General features: G+C 40.6%; 1 protein-coding gene across 6 annotated transcripts in view; it reads left to right on the forward strand.

The window, feature by feature from the left end:
- The window catches only part of MTUS1 (microtubule associated scaffold protein 1), a 173062-nt gene that overhangs the window by 36757 nt on the left and 116482 nt on the right, over positions 1-19823 (forward strand). For all 6 annotated transcript variants that reach the window (XM_039256311.1, XM_039256312.1, XM_039256313.1 and 3 more), the window contains exon 2: positions 16846-19088. In XM_039256311.1, coding sequence (XP_039112242.1) covers positions 16998-19088 — 2091 coding nt within the window. In that variant the 5' untranslated portion in view covers positions 16846-16997. The remainder of the gene's footprint in view (positions 1-16845; positions 19089-19823) is intronic.

Below are 19823 nucleotides of genomic sequence, written 5' to 3' on the forward strand. Positions count from 1 at the left end.
TTGTGCATAAGTTACATATTGGCTTCAATTCATTGTTATATTCTAGCTATTCTAAAATATCACTGTGATAAATAGTGGTTAGATCTTGTTCGTTTATTGGGTTGGACAAACAATGGACCTCTTCACTCTGGAGACTTTGTCCTTCAGTTCAAGGAAGAATTCTTGTATTATTTCTTTGATTATTTCTTACACAATTTTTTTTCTTTTTCCTCTTTCTGATAATGCTATCAGTTGAATGCTGGATCTCTTGGATGAAGCCTTAATTTAAAAGAAAGGAAGAAAGAGGAAGGAAGAAAAAAAGCCTTTCTCCTTTTTCATTCTGTGTGTATCTTCTGCTTAAATTCCTGGGCTAGTTCTTAAACTGTGTCTTCTGAAAATTTTAATTATATATTTAATATTTCATGTTAACTTCTGAGAGCATTCTAATTTCTGCTTCTTTTACTTAAAACATCCTGTTTTTACATGAATGTGATAATTGTTTTCAAGATTGTGATGATAGATTGTCTGATTTTTCTTGCCTGCATTCCCTCAATTTTCTCAGAATTTTTTCCTTGTTTATTTTTTCATATCAAAGAATGTCCTCCAATATTAGGTTGATGCTTGGCTTCCTTTCTAAGATTGAGTTCTCTGGACTCAATTTAGTTTCTGCCCAGAACGATCTCTGATCTGTGCCTCAGGCTGTCAGTCTGCTTATAAGCTTATCATGGAGCAGAGCACAGGAAGCAAGCTGGAAGTCGCACCAGTTGAGTATGCAGAAGAATTTCACCATGTTTCCCTGTTTGCACCCCCATGCCTCACCCTCAGACTCCCCTGGGTTTAGTAACTCTAAATTCGGAATGTCTAGTCAATTTCTTTTAAGATTATACAGCTATTTACTGAGTGAGGGTAGTTGTCTGAATGTATAGGGTATTGGTAGGTACTTTGAGGAAGGGATGTCCAGTAGATCCTTCTAGAAAATTACAATCTCCCTACCATGAGGCCCTGCCTCTGTCCACCTTTTCTTGTTTGTGCGTCCAGCTCCTGGGTCATTCTGGGGTTCTCCAGGGTGTTACACCTTACATGTCATGGTATGTTATCTGTGACCTTGTTGCACTTCTCTATTTTCTAGTAAGTCATTCCTGCCCTCACATGTTGAGGTTTGTGATTAACGTGTCCTATATTATTGACGTTTTTTGTTACCTAGTTTTCTGTGCCTGAAAACCAATGTTTGAATGGATTACAATGACTTCAAGTTAGGAAGCCTGAGTATGCTTGCAGCGTGTTGTTTTGTCATTGTGGAAAGATGACCTCTGTGTTCTAGGAAGTAGAGGGAAAGGTATTACTGTCTGCTTGTAGTTACAGAATGAAACGCTCTTGGAAGTGCTGTTTTGTTCACAACATTTTTATCGTAACTTTCTGTATCACTTGTGTGTGACTGTGCATTGGCTCTGCATTCCCTAAACCACCTCTCAAGGTTAAATTTGGCATGTGAATCCTTCATAAAAGCAGTTGGCGAGTTTTCAATGAAAAGAGGTTGTTGAAACTTTGAGCCTAAGTGGGAATCTGTTCTGATTTTTTATTGTTAAATTTATACCCATTGAAATTCTAAACTGAAGCATTAAAACGTATTCTTGCAAACATAATAAATCTTAAGGACCCAGGTCATCGACTGATTTGCCTGGACCCCGTGGAAAATCTGGACCTCCGTGGTTAGCGTAGACCGGTCGGCATTTGTCCCTGAGCCGAGATGGCATCTCTCCTTCAGTGACACGGATCGGGTGGACACCTATATGAACTCTGGTTTCTGTCAGCAGGGAAGAAGGGAGGGGTAAGTAAGAGGTCAGTGCCTACCAGTGGCTGCTGTAAGACTAGAAGTTCTAGGGCTTTGGAGGCACTGGAGCCACAGGAAGAAGCTGGATGGAGGGACGGGGCCATTTGTGGGCTGCGGACGGGTGGGAATGATACATTTTCCCCCTTTCTGTGGGGTCTAATCAAGGAAGGAGAATACTAGTGGATTGGGTGCCCTGGCATGTGCTATTCTCAGGACATTTAATTACCCATCAGTTGCCAAGTTTCTGATCTTGTCCTTAAGATTTCAGATAGTGGCAAGATTTGTTTTTGCTAATAAAATATACTTTCAGTTTTATGGTCTTGGGCATCTATCCTATACTGACTGATAGCAGTTCACTAGTGGGGTGCCTCGTGTCTTTCTCAAATTGCCTCTAAAGTCTAAGTGAGGCTTTTTTCACAAATGCCAGCACAAAGATCTCTTAACTTTATAATTTTATCCTATGATAACTTATGAGAATTTATGGGGAGAATTTGTGAAAACAAGGAACCAATTCTTGGTGATTGTTTTCATGTTGGTTACTATGTAATTTAGGAGTCTTGTGGTAACTGGTTTTGTGATGGGTGTCCTTACCAAGATAGATACTAAGTGACTATACCCAGAGAGTTGGGACCATACTGTCTTTGCACTAATTAACTTTGCTGAGCCAAGAAATAAAAATGAGATAAAAAGATATATAAATTTATTTTAAGAGAGAGAACATGTGCACATGCATGCATGTGAGCTGGGGAGGGGGAGAGGGAGAGGGAGAAAGAGAATCCCAAGCAGGCTCGTGTTCCCAGCATCGAGCCCCACATGGAGCTCGAACCTATGGACTGTGAGATCATGACCTGAACCAAAATCAAGAGTCAGATGCTTAAACGACTAAGCCTCCCAGGCACCCCAAAAGAAATACATTTTTTAATGGTGGGATAGTGCAGGTGACAGTGCTGATGCATTAGAGAAAGAACTAGTGCAGAGGTCAGCATACTGTGGCCCCAGGGCCAAATCTGGCCCATGCCTGTTTTTATTTTATTTTTTTTAAGTTGTTTATTGGGACATGTCTACACTCACTCACTCACTTATGGTCTGTGGCTGCTTTTTTTTCCCCTAATACCTGAGTTGATAAATGCAACAGAGATGGTATGGAGCTTAAAGCCTAACATTTACTCTTGGGCCCTTCATGAAAGTAGTTTGCCAGCTCTCAGACTAGATTAACACAGGAAGATTTGGAAGCAGCAAATTTAGGAGAATTTGGGAGGGGGAATGGAACAAGGAGGTTTTTCAGGGTATAGGAGATACATTATGAATTACTGTTTAATATGGGTATAATTATCTTCCATACCAATGTAAGTACATAGAAATTCCCTTTTGTCTTGGCTTTTTTTTTTTTTTTAAATGTTACTAGCTTGGATGTCTGAACATTTTCAGCATAAGAGGACAGGGCAAATGGAAGAAGCTACTCTATTTCTATCACAAGAATTTGTAGATTTTACAGTTTTTTTCATGTCCAGGAAATGCAGATTATAAAGTCTTATTTTGCCAAAACGAGATGACTAAAATGATGTAGCTTTAAAAATATTTTTTAATGTTTGTTTATTTTTGAGAGAGAGACAAACAGAGACAAAGCATGAGCAGCAGAGGGGCAGAGAGAGAGAGACAGAGACAGAGATAGAATCTGAAGCAGGCTCCAGGCTCTGAACTGTCAGCACAGAGCCTGACATGGGGCTTGAACTCATGAACTGCAAGATCATTTCCTGAGCCGAAGTTGGACGCTTAACCAACTGAGCCACCCAGGTGCCCCTAAAATGATATAGTTCCTAACGATTACACCTTTTTTCCAGACTAGTTATGCTATTTTGTAAGAATGTAATTTGCTTCCCTTCCCCCCCAAAGAAAAGAAACTCTTCAAAATAGGCTCAAATACTAATTTACTTCTTGTTCTCTTGGAATCCAGAATTGGTAATTTTGATTGGTGAACAGCACTCCTCCAAGTAGTAATTCAGGGATCCTGGCTTCTTCCATACTGTGTTTCCATGTAAGGAGGAAGACATAGGAAGGATTGTGAGTTTGATTGTCCAGGCTTAGGAGTGATATAAACAATGTCTGCTTACATTCTATTGGCTAGAACACATAGCGTTTACCTGCCAGAGAGGTAGGAAAATATTGACTGTGTGCCAGGGGGAAAAAAAAAAAGGAAATGGATTTTGGTGACCAGCCAGTCTCTGCCACAAATACTAGTCGTTAAAATCACCTTACATTTTGAAAACAGGTACTGTTGACACACAGAAGCCTTGATTTATTTTTCATCTTTTTTCCATTTTTCTTCCCTGAAAGCTGTGAATACTGATAAATGATCTCAGCTGAAGTGATCTAGTTTGGACAGAGGGACTGTAGTGTCAATCTTGGCAGATTTTAGTGAAGTTCCTAATTTGGTATGATTTGTCCTATACTGAATATTGATAGAATTAACCTGTATTAATTAACCTTAACCTTAATCTTAAAAGTAAAACTCCCAGTTACTTTACCAGCAAAACATGGGTCTATTCAGGAATAAAAAAGAATTGCAATTCAGGACAAACAGGGTGTGGCAAAACTGTAGACAAGTTCAGGGAACAAAGGAGACACACAATTTTTTTTTTTTTTTAAAGGAGAAAAGGGTTCAATTATGAAGGCTATTAAGAACTAAAAGTCCAGGGGTGTCTGGGTGGCTCAGTCGGTTAAAGTATCCAACTTCGGCTCAGGTTCTGATCTCATGGTTTGTGAGTTCGAGCCCTGCATTGGGCTCTGTGCTGACAGCTCAGAGCCTGAAGCCTGCTTCCAGTTCTCTGTCTTTCACTCTCTCTGCCCCTCCCCAGCTCATGCTCTGTCTCTCTTTGTCTCACAATAATAAATATTAAAAAAATTTTAAAAAAAAGAACTAAAAGTCCATTGGTGTAACCTAGGAGTTCAAAGCGTGGTGGCTTGTCATTGCCTCAGCTCTTGCCTCCGGCAATGGGGAAAGCATCTCTTCCATTGGCTGGGGTAGTAGAGAAGTACATACTTGCAAGGTCAAGTCTGTCTCTTCCTACAGGGTTTATGGGGGTAGGGCGTGAGAGCTCCCTCTGCTGAAACTTCCTGACTTCACTGTAGTGAGATTTCCCATGACTGATTTCCATAAATTCTTTTCGTACTACCTTAATGCTTCGCACAAATATTTTCAGTTCTCCCACTGCTGGGCAAGTGGTAAGACTGCACTTTCCCACTTTGCTGAGATTGAGTATTATCCCGTGGCCGGCTTCAGTGAAATGTGAGCACAAGGAATGTGTGTCACTTTTCAGCAGGACCTTTAAGTGGAGTGGGCACTTGGCTGTGGTCCTTTCCTAGTGTCTGGAGATTTTCGAAGTTTTTATTGAGATGAAGCCTCCAACAACCTGAATCCCTAGTTGATCATGGGTATGAACAGAGTTCTCTGCCAAAACCCGTGGACATTAGCATTAAGCTACTGACGTTCTGGGTGGTTTTTGGACTGAGTCTATCCTGAGGGGGTAGAGGGCAAGTGTTTATGCTTCAAGGTCTTCACTCCTCTAGCTTTTGAGGTTCCGAACTAGTATTATGTTTATAATAAAAGGGTAAGGCTCTTTCTATTATTTCTAATGGTGCTAAGCATTTGAACTATTAGTTGCTACCTATGTAGGCTTCTCCCAAGGTAAAGATGCTTTGGTATTAAGATTTTCAGGGGTGCCTAGGTGGCTCAGTTGGTTAAAGCAGCTGACTTCAGCTCAGATCATGGTCTCGCGTTCCATGAGTTTGACTCCTGTGTGGGGCTCTGCACTGACAGCTCAGAGCCTGGAACCTGCTTTATATTCTGTGTCTCCCTCTCTCTCTCTGGTCCTCCCCCACTCGTGCCTCTGTCTCTCTCTCTCAAAAGTAAATAAGCATTAAAAAAATATATATAATAAAAAAGTTAAAAAATTTCACCTCCGTCCTCCACCCCCACGCCCCCCCCCCCCCCGATACTCATCTTTGAAGTGAAGGACCGTTTTAACTTTTCTGCCTTTACCAGTGGGGACAGAGGAGTTGGAGGGAATCTAAATCTTCCTGTCACTGTCTGTATACTTGGGGTATAGGGGTGGGTGAGGGGAGCAAGGATGGGGATCCTCTCACCATCTCGGCAACAGAGAGCAAGAAATCACTTTCTCTAAGTGGTTGGGTGAAAAGTAATTACTGTTCACACTTGGTCGATGACAGAAGGAAAGATTTACCCAGGGGCTGTGGCTACAGCCCGGAACATGTGTGTCTGACTGTTAGGGGCCCAGGTGCAGTGCTGGCTGTATTTCCCATAATTCTGGGATTTACACCCATACTCCTGGGCAATAGTCATGTTCCATTATGGGTTAAAATGTCATGCATAGGCTCTCTGGGTATATAACAATTGTTTAAGTATTTTTTTTTTAATAATGGAAACTGTGTTCTGAATTCCAAACAAGTCATTCACACAAGGACTTGAACAATGCACTAATTTTCTATGAAGGGAGTTGTGCTAGTTTGTAACCAAGCACCACAAAACAGGTGGCCTAAGACAACAGAGATTTATTCTCATGGTTCTGAAGGCTAGAAGTCCAAAACCAAGGTGTCAGCAGGCTGGGCTCCCTCTGAAGCCTCTAGGGGGAAGGGACACGTCCTTGCCTCTTCCAAGCTATGCTTGTCCACTGGCCTGTCCACATACCTGCAGTCCCTGCTTCTGCCTTCCCTTGGCCGCTTTCTGGTGTGTCTGTGTCTTTGGATGGCATGATTCTGTTTCTTCTCTTGCTGTAAGGACTGTGCGTAGTCAGGTTAGATTAAGGCCCACCCCATGACCTTATCTTAATGTGATTACATCAGTGAAGACCATGTTTCCAAAAACAAATCACACTCATGAGTAGTAGGGCTAGGCTATCAACATACCTTTTTGGGAGAGAAGTTCAACCTGTAACAGGAGTTGAAAAATGCCTCTGCTCCAGCATGCTAGTTCAAGTCCATCCTGCTTCCCAGAGAGGGAATTAATTAATTTATTATGAGAGCGAGTTGTGGGAGAGAGGCAGAGAGATAGAATCTCAAGCAGGCTCTTAGGCTTGGTCCCACCACCCTGGGATCATGACTTGAGCCAAAACCGAGAGTTTGATGTTCAAATGACTGAGCCAACAAGGCACCCCAATTTCTTTCTTTTCTTATTTTTTTAAAAAAAATTTTATGTCTTTATTTTGAGAGACAGAGAGTGAGCGGGGGAGGAGCAGAGAGAGGGGAAACCCAGAATTTGAGGCAGGCTCCAGGCTCTGAGCCATCAGCACAGAGCCGGATGTGGGGCTCGAACCCACAGACTGTGAGATCATGACCTGAGCCAAAGTCGGACACTTAACTGACTGAGCCACCCAGGCACCGCAATCATGATTTTCAAAAAGTGGACAAACTCAGTAACAATAACAAAATGATTCAGTAATGGGCAAAGGACTTGAATAGACATTTCTCTAAGAAGATAAATGGCCATTAAGTATATGAAAAGATACTCAGCATCAGAAGTACTTAAGCAAATGTAAATCAAACCCACAAGGAGAGAGCACCAGTAGTTTGAGCGTCTGACTCTTCATTTTGGCTCTTGATCCCGGGATTGTGTTTAAGTCCTGCATTGAGCTCCACTCTGAGCATGGAGCCTGCTTGAGATTCTCTCTCTCTGTCCCCACCCCTGCTTGCCTGCTCTCTATATCTCTCTAATTCTTAAAATAAAATAACAAAAACCCTCACAAAATACCCCCCCCCATATTAGGGTGGCTATTATATTTAAAAAACAACAGCAGATAAAACAAGCATTGGCAAAGATGCAGGTAAACTAGAACTCTACACTGCTGGTGAGAATGTAAAATGGTGCAGATGCTGTGGAGGACTGTCGTGATTCCTCAAAATATTAAACGTAGACTTATCATAAGATCTAGCAATTCCACTTTGAGTATATACCCAAAAGAATTGTGAACAGGGTCTTGGAGATAGCCCTACACTGATGTTTATAGCAACATTACTCACAAAAGCCAAAGGGTGGAAGTAATCCAAGTATCACTGGATGAATGGATAAACAAAATGTGGCATATACTTACATTCAAATATTCAGCCTTGCAAAGGAAAGATATACTGACACATGCTGCAATATGGATGAACCTTCTGTTGAGTGAAATAAGACAGCCACAAGAGGACAGAATGTTGCATAATTCCTCTTAGGAGGTATCAGAGTAGTCAGATTCATGGAGACAACGGTAGAGTGGTGGTGGGTAGGAATGTAAGAAGCATAAATAAAACCGTGTAGTATTCACTGACCAGCCTGATAAGTAATACCCCTCTTCTCTATCGAGATTCTGGACCAGTGGAAAACTGACAGAGTAAGGTATCCGGCCTTTGAACAATCAAGTCATCTCTTGAAGGCTGTTTAGGAGGTGATGGCTTAGTGGGAGACACCAAGGAGCTCCCTGCCAGCACACCCCAGAATTTGGTCCTCTCAGTTACACAGGGCTGCTCTTGGAGATGCAGAGTGCTCCTGTGCTCCCCAAAGGTTGACTCACCCCAAGAAGACAGTGGGAGGAGCTCAGTCAAGCTTGCTCTGCTTATTCTTCCCAAATTTTCTAGTCTGATGTGTTACCGGACTTCTCCAGGCAGGATGAAAATAAAGGGTCAGATCAAAGCAAAGAAGGATATCCTGAGCTCCCCCCACTAAAAGAAGTATCAGGCATAAGGGAAGAAGTATTCACCTGCCACGTTCCCTATTTCTTGTTCCCTTAACGTGTCATGCTTATAGTTCAGCCTGTGTTTAACGAGTGACTTGCTCATAGTCCAGAGTTTGCTCCCCAGTCAACCACTGTCCCTTTGGATACTCCTCTGGCACTTCTGATGGGCAGTTAAGATTTAGTAGGCTCTGGCAGTTAATGACATCAATTCCAAGGCCACTCTGTGCCCAAAACTTAATTTACTTTCCTCTTTTCAATTGCAAATGACATACAGCTATGTTGTCTTGCATAGCTTTTTAGAGGTGTGTATTGAGATCCAGTGACAAAGTTAAGGTGCCAGGAACATAGTGATGCCTAAATTTGAGTATAAACTTCACTGTCACATTCCCAGGGAAAAATTAATTGCAGGATTATCTAACTTTGCAAGTTTAAGTCCAAATATGTTCAAAATAAAATTCTCTTGGCCCTTTCATACATTCATTAATTCAGCAGATGTTTTGAAAGCCTACTCTGGGTACTCTTCTAGTCATTGGGGATATTTTGGTGCATAAAACAGACCAACAAACAAAAAAAAATAAAAACCCCCTTGCCCTTCTGGAACTGACTTTCTGGAGACTTTGATTCCAAAACAAATAGACAAAAAAACCACCCAGAATTCAATTCCAATAAGCATATTTTACCAGGTCTTGTCAAGCTAAAGTATTTTTATTAAAATTATTTTTCAGAGAGAGAGAGAGAGCATATGCATGCATGAGGGAGGGGCAGAAAAGAGAGGGAGACAGAGGATCTGAGACCGACTCTGCACTGAGAGCTCAGAGCCCAATGTGGGGCTCAAACTCATGAACCATGATATCATGACCTGAGCCAAAATCAAGAGTTGGACGCTCAACCGACTGAGCCACCCAGGCAGGCTAAGGTGTTCTTGAAACATAGGTGGTGGTCTGGTTCCTCTGGCAGCCGTAGTCCAGGCTGTTCCCAGGAAAGGCTGTCTTTATGTCGTCTCTGAAGTTGTGCTAGTTCTCTGCCCCCGTTGTGTGAGGGGACACACGTGATCACAGAATGGTCTTCCCTACTACACCATTCCCCCAAACCACCGCATTTTAAAAACAACCCAATCCCCTAGTCTGGAAGTGGTAAAACAGGGAAAAATAAAATCTTACAACAAAGTATCTAGTGTTTCTGAAGACCATTGTGCTGCAGCAGGTGGGCCCCCACCCAGTGATAACACCGTTCACTCACTGAGGAGCCGGCATTTTCTGTTTTTTTGTCACAATAGCTCCTTGGACTGCCTCTTGCTCTGGATGTACTTCAGTCTAAGGAACCCAATTCCTGGGGAAAACTGATCTCTAATATTTCAGTCCAGTCAAGTGCTAGTTGGGAACACTTTGTTGTGTTGGGATGTGATTGTATATGTATGTGCACACGGTGTTGTGATTGGTGAGATGTCACAAAAATCACATAGATTCCAGCTATCCCATCCATCAGTAGCTTCTTGTCCACAAATACAGAGTGCAGTTTGGCTGATGTACGAGCCTAGCGCTGCGTCTCAGATGTTAGTAACATTTAAAGCGGGGCACATTCAAGTTTTCTGGAAGGCGTACAGAAATCTGCTTTACCATTTTAAAGCAATAAATACTGTGTCAACCAGCAAACGTCAAAAAAGTCCTATAAAGATGTTGCTCCTGACAGTGCACTTGGGTCTCACAGCTGCTTGCCTGCCAGCTCTCCGCTGTCACGCTGGACTCAGGCGAAGCTTCTGGTGTCTGCACAGAAGGTGCGTCTGTGTGGCCTGCACAGAAAGGCTGCCTGCTAAAAGCCTGTGTGGTGTCCAGGCCAAAATGGCTTTGTTGTAGATGTGCGGTCCACCCCTTGTCTTCTTCGAGTTACAGCCTTGTGCAGTCATCCTTCTATGGAAATGGCCGCTTGCCTGTGGACAGAGTTGCCATGCGCTGGAGTTATCTACTCAGGTCAAGAGAACGTGTGGTCTTAAGCTTAACGTTTCTTGCCCAGTCTATGCTCCTTAAAACCAGTATCGTAACTGAAAAAGTGAGCTGGACTGCAGGGTGGAGACTGCACACCACCAACGTGTAAAAAACATCTGACCTGTGCTTCGAACCAAAGTGCTGTCCACCTTGCTCCCGGCAGAAGCCCAGGTTACTCTACGCGTGTTTTGCTCCTGCAAACATGGCTCCTTGTTGAGTTCCCATGGTTTGTTGCTTTGTATGATATATTTACGGTTTTGACAGGGCCCACTAACGAATAACTCCATTTCAAGAGTGCTATTAAGAGTGGTTGAATTGGTTGTTAAAATACATGCTCCTAAAATGATGAGAAGCCACTGCCCCAAGCCCCGCATGCTTCCTCGGGTTGCTGCAGACACTGTGGTTTCTTCTGGGGGATTGCATGGACCTCCTCCATGATCCCACCCTGCTGCGTAAATGCCTGGCTCGCCAGGACTCTGGCCTCCAGGAGTGTGCTCCAGGTCATGGTCCGCACATGTTCAGGTTTGGTCATTCACTTTTATGAGTAGTGCCCATGCCTTTTTCTTTCTCCTGGTTATGAATCCTTGAAAAATAGCACATACATTATTATGGATGAGATGATAGATGAATTACAATTGTAGATTCTATAATTAGAGAATCTTAGCCATAACTATAGATGAATAAGTAGTTTGATGGACAGAGCTATGTTTCAGCGACACACTTAGCCATTACCTCGGAGCAGAAACATGGCAGGCCTCACTTGCACCTTTCCACGTAGGGACAGAGCCTGCTCCTGGGCGAGGACACCAGGGCTTCTGCTTGGTAGACAGCAGGGCTGGGCGTAGGGTAAGGTGAGTGAGGCCCTGGCCTGAAGTTGGGAAGGTAAGGGTGGCCACGAAGCATTCATTTATCAAGATAAATAATATTTAACACATTATTATCAACAATTTGAATGGCTGTAAAAAAAACCCATAGTGAGCAAAATATTAGGAAAAAAAAAACCTTAAAGGTAGGATTGGTATTCCTGACTTTTCCCTTTGCCCCAGGCTCCAGCATGGCTCCCAGCGCTGCGTTACTCATCCTGTCTTCAATTTAGTGCCTGAGGGGAATGCCCCTCCCTCACCCTTGTCCTTGACCCACCACTTCTTCCCAGATTTACAGAACCCATTAATCACTTTATTTCTCCTGGGTTGAAGGAGTAAAAAAGACAAGACAAGGGCAGAAACCTATACTAACTGAATCCCCTCCCCATGGAAGGAGCAAACTTTAGAAGAAACATTTAGAAGAAACATTCTCCCGGTCTATAAAAATTTCCAATTTGCTATGGATGGGAGTATTCACTCTGAGAGCAAAGTACAAAAGCATGCATTCAGAGCTAAGGAAAGGCTGTCCCCAGTTAGAGGAAGTTTTACAGTCAGATGTGAAGGTAGCTTTGCTCTGACAGTCCACTAATTGTAGTGATCACCTCCACTACATGGGCATTCATAAAGCTCTCACGGACATCCTCTTTGGTTGCTCCAAGCATGGTCCATGGACTGAGAGCTTCGGCATAACCAAGGAGATGGAGAGAAATGCAGAGTCTTTAGCAGTAACCCAGCCCTTCTGGATCGGTTTGCATTTTTTCACAAAATGCCCAGTTGTCTGTAAAGTCCAGCTTTCTGGTGGCACTTCTATAGCCTTCATTTTGAAATCCATCAGACCAATACTAGCTTCCCTCCTGTTTAAATGGCTTCACTGGAAATCATGATTCTCATAAGAAACTGACTACTAAGTATGCTTATTCTTGGCTGTAAGGGGTAAGATGTGCTTTACTACACTTGGCTGGAGGAGGTTGAGTTTGTCAGAAGGTAGGTTGTCGGAGCTAATTTAAGAATTGTAGCTAGAACTGTGAAAAACAGTAATATGGTGAGGTGAGCCTTAGGGGTAAAACTTTTAGCACCTTGAATGGTTTCAACAGAAGGTAGAGTTTCATGAATACATGAATAAAACATGCTAATGATTTTGGTTCAACTTTTTTATTTTTCACTTTAGAATAAGATTGGTAGCTCAGATATTATACATATGTCTTCTATTTTTTTTTTTTTAAATGAATTGAAGACCAGGTACTATTTGGGGTTTTGAAGCCTAGAAAGCCTTAGTGGTATGATCTGTGAGTTCATAAAACTCTAAGAAGCCCTGACATGATTCTGTGATTTGAAAGCTGTAATTTATAACTGTTTGTATTCAAATCTTAAGACGGGCTTGCCATATGTAGGCATAAATAAAGAATAAAATTAAAGTTCTTTATGGATATAAAGTAATGAAGCTAGTTTTCACATGTGTGTAACTTCTGAAAACCTTCTTTATTTTATAATGGCCCTATGAGGTAGCAAATTTATCTGTATTAAGTTCACATTACTGGGATGGATGTGACCAGTAACAGGAAGATGTAGAAGATACCAGATGTATAAGCCCTTACTGAGTTTATAGTTCATCAGCAGATAAGGTGCAAAACTGTTGAATAACCTAGTACTGACATTCCAGAAAGCGATTTGGCCAAGTCATGTAGTTTCTGTCTTAGAGGTGATTTCCTCACTTGTAAAATGAGGACATTTGAATTAGATTTTAAAAGTGTCTTCTAGCATTGGGGCACCTGGGCAGCTTAGTTGGTTAAGCATCTGACTCTCAGTTTCAGCTCAGGTCATAATTTCACGGTTTGTAAGATTGAGCCCTGCATCAGGCTCCATCCCAACAGCACAGAGTCTGCTTGGGATTCTCTCTTCTCTGCCCCTCCCCTAATCATGCTCTCTCTCTGTCTCCATAAATAAATAAACTTTGAAAAAAAAATTAAAAATTCCCTCTAGTATTAATATGAGAACATAAGGACTTAATATGATTCAACTTTTGAGGTGTATCTATTCACTGTAATAAACAAGGGAATTTCTGCCTTTGGAGAATAAACAATAATTCTTTTTAGGCTACTATTTAGAAAGTAGTCTCCTTTTTTCCAAAGCTATTGAGATAGGTCAAAGCTTACACAAGTAGTTCTTTTAACTGACCATTGCTTTTAGTACATATTATTAACTTTACAAATAATCAGAAAAATGTATATTTTGGTAACCTTTCTATTCAAGAGGATAGCCTTTAATATTCTCAAATCTTAACAAGTAGAGAATTTCTCATTCAGAATGTTCTCAGAAAAGGATGTCTTTATGGCATTCTTAAAAAGGAAACTTGCTCATTCTACTTTGTTCTGGTAGAGAAGGCTGCTGAAAGACAACTTGAGAAATTAACTCTTTGGGTGAGATTCATTTGTTACAAAATTTTTGCCTTTTTAAAAAAACTTCATTTTACTTAATAAAAAATATTGCCCAAATAGTAACTTCGAAGGTGTCACAAATGACATTGCCATTATAGAAATACAAAGACAATACTTCCTGGGTCAGGTGAAATCTCAACATCATCTCAAGTAACATCAGTACAGCATGTAGTAGAAAACTTACATACCATTTTTCAAGTGGGAGAAAAATGATATTGGCCATCAGACAAAATGGCTGACTTTTAACTTTTTTGACAAAATTCCTGAGGGAATTCTGGTCAACTCTTTCCTGACCGTGGTTTTATATTCATAGTGATGACATGAAGCTGTTGTTTCCTTTTTTACTTTTTAAAAATTTTTTATAGTAGCAAGAGCAGGGGAGAGGGGCAGAGAGAATGAGAGAGAATCTTAATCAGGAGCTGTGCTGAGCATGGAATCTGATATGGGGCTCTATCCCATACCCCTACAATCATGACTTGAGCTGAAATGAGGACTCAGACCTTAACTGACTGAACCACCCAGAAATCCAAAGCTCTCATTTTTGTTAGTGAATGTTGATCTTCCAACTAACCATGGAACTGATAATCTCGAGAATTTTTTACTATCCAAATTCTTAGACCACAAATTATTTTACTGTTAACTACAAAGATAGAAAACATTTCTGTAAATTTATTTCCTATCAAAACTCTCCTGAAGTATTTGTACTCAGTGCATTTTTTGTGATTTTTTTTGATAGCTTTGTTCACCAACTTTTGAATTTATATTTTGTGAATTAAAAAAAATCATAAACCAGATTATACTAGGCAGTCATGAAAATTGGAATGGTTGGTGGGTTCTTTACTTTTTCAATACTCTTTGTAAACTACTGACTTGTAAACCTAAAACATTTAAACTTGAGTGGAATTTCACAACAGTTAGAAATGTTTTTATATTATAATAACTTGGAAAAATACTTGAGAAAAATGCTTAATGAAATGTATAAACTTTAAAAGTAAAACTCAGATCTTATATCTATAATATAGACATAGTAACATATTATAAAGACACCCCCCCCCCACACGCACACACACTCTTTATCTAACAATGTGGCAGACTTTATCAAGAGCCTTAAAAACAAATCATAATCTTTGGCTCAGTAATGCTTTTATTTCTAGGAAGTTTTTCCAAAGAAAATAATCACAGGTAGTCAAAGATTGCAAAAATGTGTAGTGTTATTTATAAAGGAGAAAAACTAGAAGCAACCTAAATAAAGAATGTCTGTATCCTATTATACATTTGTATTCTATTATGTAGTTACTTTAAAAATTACTTGAAATGCTGTGACTTTATTTCCATTTTAATCAGGGTTTTGTCTTTAAGTCAATTTTTAAAAATGTACTTTGGAAGAAGGAGCTCAGGAAGTAAAACTCCTTAATTAAATCTCATGACTATGTTGATACAGACAAATGACTTCTGTGATTTATGTTAAAAGCTTCTGTTTACAACGCTCATATTTGTTTATACCAGAATCTCTTAAATATTGACCTGTATTGAAATAGACAGATGTAACATATTTACTGATTTTTGACATTCCACTCCATACATGCAAGTCTAAAAAATGAATAAATACACTTCTTGATTTAAATATGTAGTTTGAACATGTTTTTTACCCAAAGATTAAAAAAATTGTACCTCTGCAAAGCTTTTATTAAGGTGCTAACCAAACAACTATTACTTCATTGATTTCTTTATTGACTTAAAGAACTATGGTGGGAAAATGATTTATATTTTCCATCGTATATAAATCATACAACCCTTATTTTAGGATTGAAAATCTTTTTTTGAGTGTGCGCGCATGCATGTGCATGCGCCCAAGTCCAGTGTTTGTATGTTTACGCATGCATGCTATTGAGAGAAACATGGCAGCCTTTCTTCTGCACCCCCCGCCCCCCGTAAAGGCTGATTTCAGGATGCACGGCCAGAAACACACAGAGCACTGTTCAGGAAGATACTGATCCTTTCAGTTGCTCCATGGTTCCAGTTCTCCTGGTTGTATTTAGGTCACTGAAGTTTGGATTCACAGAGAGAGGATTACAAAATAGAAAAATGAGATCTCTTAATTGACATATTTGCAGGTTACAGAATGCCATTTCCCTCCCTCATGTGTAACCATGACAGAACCATGACATCTGATTGACATTGAGCTGGAATTAGAAACTCAATTCAATTGAAAGTATAGCTTCTGACTTGAAGTCCTCACTTGGACGTTTGGGACTTTTTTAAGGACTTCAGGTGGACTACAAGCATAATCAAATTTTAGTTATTTGCAAAAGTCCTTGGATTTGAAAGCTTTAATGGGTTGTTTTTACTGCTTTTTTAGTGTACAAACTGAGTAGTTGTTGGCGTGTTTATGATATTGCACAATCATCACCATAATCTTTAGAACATTTTCGTAAAAAGACAAAAAAAATGTTTTCGTGACTCTCAAAAGAAATACCCAGTTAGCAGTCACTGCTCATTCCCTTCCCTTTCACTCTTTATCTTCACTTAGTGAAGGAAAAGAGAGATGCCAGTGTCCTAAATCTTCATGGATCTTTAGCTTATTTGCTGTGTTTGCCAGGTCTGTCTGGTAATCACTCTCCATGCAAACACTAAGGGACCCTTCTGAAAATGAAAAGGGCATTATAACTACTTATGATGGGACAGCAGGAATAAGTTGGGAGTGTCCTCAGCAAATGAGGACCAATGGTTAACCAACAAGGAAAGGCCATTAGATTTCGCTTCCTTCCCTCTTCTGAGAAATAAGAATCAATGGGAATAGGGAGGAGGCATCTTAGAAGCGAAGTCAGTCACAGGGCAAATTTTAGCAGGGTCTCTGTCTTCTACCCCATTTTCTCAAACACAAAAGCCTTTTTGAAAAGTTGTGATACTTGACCCCTACTTTACCCCTCTCCACAGGTTTAAGTTCCAAGTGTAAGAATAAAGTGGTTGAAATTAAGTGGTGACTTGTTAATTTTTCTTATACTTATTTAATCATTTTATTTCTTCCAGGGAACAGCAAATCATTACAACCTGAAAGCATATTAGAAAGTTTCAACTGTGCTAAAAGAAAAAAATTTAGGAGATACAGTTTTTCCTTTCCTTTCATTTGAAAGGATTTAAAGAAGAAAGAAAATGGTAGCTGTTTAAAGTTAATATTCAGGATGAATGATGATAATTCGGATGAGAAAACAGAAGATGAACTGCAATCCTTACTTCTCAGTGATAAAAATGAAAATAACTGTGCATACAACCAAAATTCCCCACATACCCAAAACTCCTCAGCCGATAATGTGAGTTGGACCTCTGCCATCGCGGATGACATGGTGGTTGAGTATGAAGCCATTTCTGCCGTGGACATTGGTGAAACTATTGCTTTAACTCCTCCATGTGTTGAAGTGCTTCATCACCAAAAGGCATCAAGTGAGTCGAATAGGAAGGAGGTGTTAGACAACCATAAAGTCTCCACGTGTCAGTCTTGTGTGCATGTTGTAAACGCAGAGGAGCCAAAGTATCTGCCGAGCAGTTGTCATTCCCTAGAACCATTACAGGACCAGAGTGCCGAGACATTGCTGCCTTTTGTGTGGAAACCCAACGATGATGATTTGAACTCTCCAGACTATCTTACTGCCTTGGAGATAAACCAGACATTTGACATGACAGTGGATAATGTTAACTGCACCTTTGTAACACATCATGCCACTGGAAAGAGTCAGTCTTTGCATACCACTGGAAATCTGCAGCCTAGTGGTACGAGGAGTGGAAATCCATCTTTATCCTGTTCAGTTCATACATCTCCCCATTCTGATAAGTTACATGTGAGAGAAATGAATTCCCATCAAGACAGCTTTGAAAACCCTCAAGCCACAGCATCAGAGGCCCAAGGTACACCTTACACAGCATTTCCTGATATGATGCAAACTGATACTCTTGTTCCAGATCTTGTCATTCAGTGTCCGTATTCTTCAGGACAAGTCACCAGTGACCACGCAGATGGGTCACAGCAAGGATTAGTTGGCGAAAAAGAGATACAAGCTCCAACGCCAGTTTCTGAGGGCATGGATGTTCCCAATGGGGCTGTATTACAAGAGTTCTTTTGTTTATCTAAAGATGAACCAAATAGTGAGACACATTCACAGGGTTCATATGGGCAAAAGGAAATGAGCCAAAATCTAAGAGAAACAGTGTCCAATTGTCTTATAGATGATGAATGCCCTTTACTGGTGCCAGCTTTTGATAAAAGTGAAGCCCAAGTGCTGAACCCAGAACATGAAGTCACGGTGGCTGGAGATACACACGATGCCTCTCACGAAAAGGACTTGGAAACCCAAAATCGTACCATAGAATTGATAATGACTAGCCCATCAGGACAGAAGATGGCTTCATCAGTTGAACTGAGTTGGGATGCCAAGGATATGGCTATTAACACGAATAATACTGTTTGCATGTCAACACCAGTCCTAGAACCGCCCAATGCAACATTTTCTATTTCACCTATTGAAGTGTCAGAGAAATGTAGTAAAGCGGAGAAAAGTCATCAAGAGCTTAGAAATGTACCGAACTTGAAGGGGGCACCTATGAACATGTGTAAACCTAACCTAGGAAAATTGACAACTAAAATGAATACTCCTATAGGCAGCAAAGTTAGAAAAACTGAAATTATAAGTTACCCAAGACCAAACTTCAAGAATGTCAAAGCTAAAGTTATGTCTAGACCAGTGTTACAGGCCAGAGACCCTGCTCTGTCGAAGGTCACACCCAGACCTCAGTTAACCAGTGCCTCGTCACCCTTATCCGTGTCGTCCTCAAGACAGTTGACAGCTTTGAGCAGAACACCAAGGCCTGACTTGAATGCAGATACAAAAGCAGAAATCCTAATTAACAAGACGCATAAGCAGCAATTTAATAAACTCATTACTAGCCAGGCTGTGCATGTTACAACTCATTCTAAAAATGCTTCACACAAGGTTCCAAGAACAACATCTGCCGTGAAATCGAATCAGGAAGATGTTGACAAAGCAAGTTCTAATTCAGCATGCGAGACCGAGTCCGTGGCTACCTTTTTTCAGAAGATGAAAGACATACTCCCTGTTAAAATGGAAAGTGCAGAATGCTTGGAAATAACATACGCTTCCGACATCGATAGGATTAACCCTGAAAAGAAGGGTGAAAAAGAAAATGGGACACCTATGGAAAAACAAGAACTAAAAAAGGAAGTTCTGAATGAGACCTTTGAATATGGTTCTCTGTTTTTGGTAAGTGAGATTTTTGCCTACTTCAGAGAAGGGTTGGATGAAGCTGAGTATGTATTACGAGTTGGTCCTTATAGATAGTAATATTGCAGAACTACGTGTGCAGATTTGCTTTCTGGTCAATATTTTGCTTTCTGGTAATTCTTTGTCTTCGTTGTACATCTCAGAGTGTTAATTGGTTACAAGATAGGAAAACTGCATATGGGGAAAAATCCTCAGGTACAGTATTTTGTATTGAGTAGCAATGTTCCTTTTAATAAGGGGAAAGGGAAAGGTACCTTAATATTTTGGTGTAATTATTTGAAGTTAAATATCTGATTATATTTTATATCTCTGGGGAAAAAGAGAGAAAGGTTTGTTTATGAACTATACAGTGTGTTGGGCCACATTTAAGAAATGGCTGGGGAGAGCTGATAAACAGTCTCAGCACAAAAATAACTCCTGGTCCCTTGCGGAGGACGCTGGCCTGGGAAGTGGAGCCCTCTCCTGTGACCCAGCGGATTCAGGATTCTGCCCCTGATCAGCTAATATGATGTGAAAGGATTGGACTAGACAATGTCTGAGGTCTCTTGCAGTCCTAACTTGTAAATCCTGGTATATTAAGATAAACCCCTTTTATTCATGTACAGTGAAAAAGCAGTCTATTGTCTATAGCACCTGTCACATTTGATGGGGGTGGGGGAAGAGGAGACTACGTAGTCCTATGCAAATGGAAAATTCACAGGTAGATTGCAGATG

The sequence above is a fragment of the Hyaena hyaena genome, unplaced genomic scaffold (assembly GCF_003009895.1).
Source record: "Hyaena hyaena isolate Hyena2069 unplaced genomic scaffold, ASM300989v1 scaffold_562, whole genome shotgun sequence".
NCBI classification, from domain to species: Eukaryota; Metazoa; Chordata; class Mammalia; order Carnivora; family Hyaenidae; genus Hyaena; species Hyaena hyaena.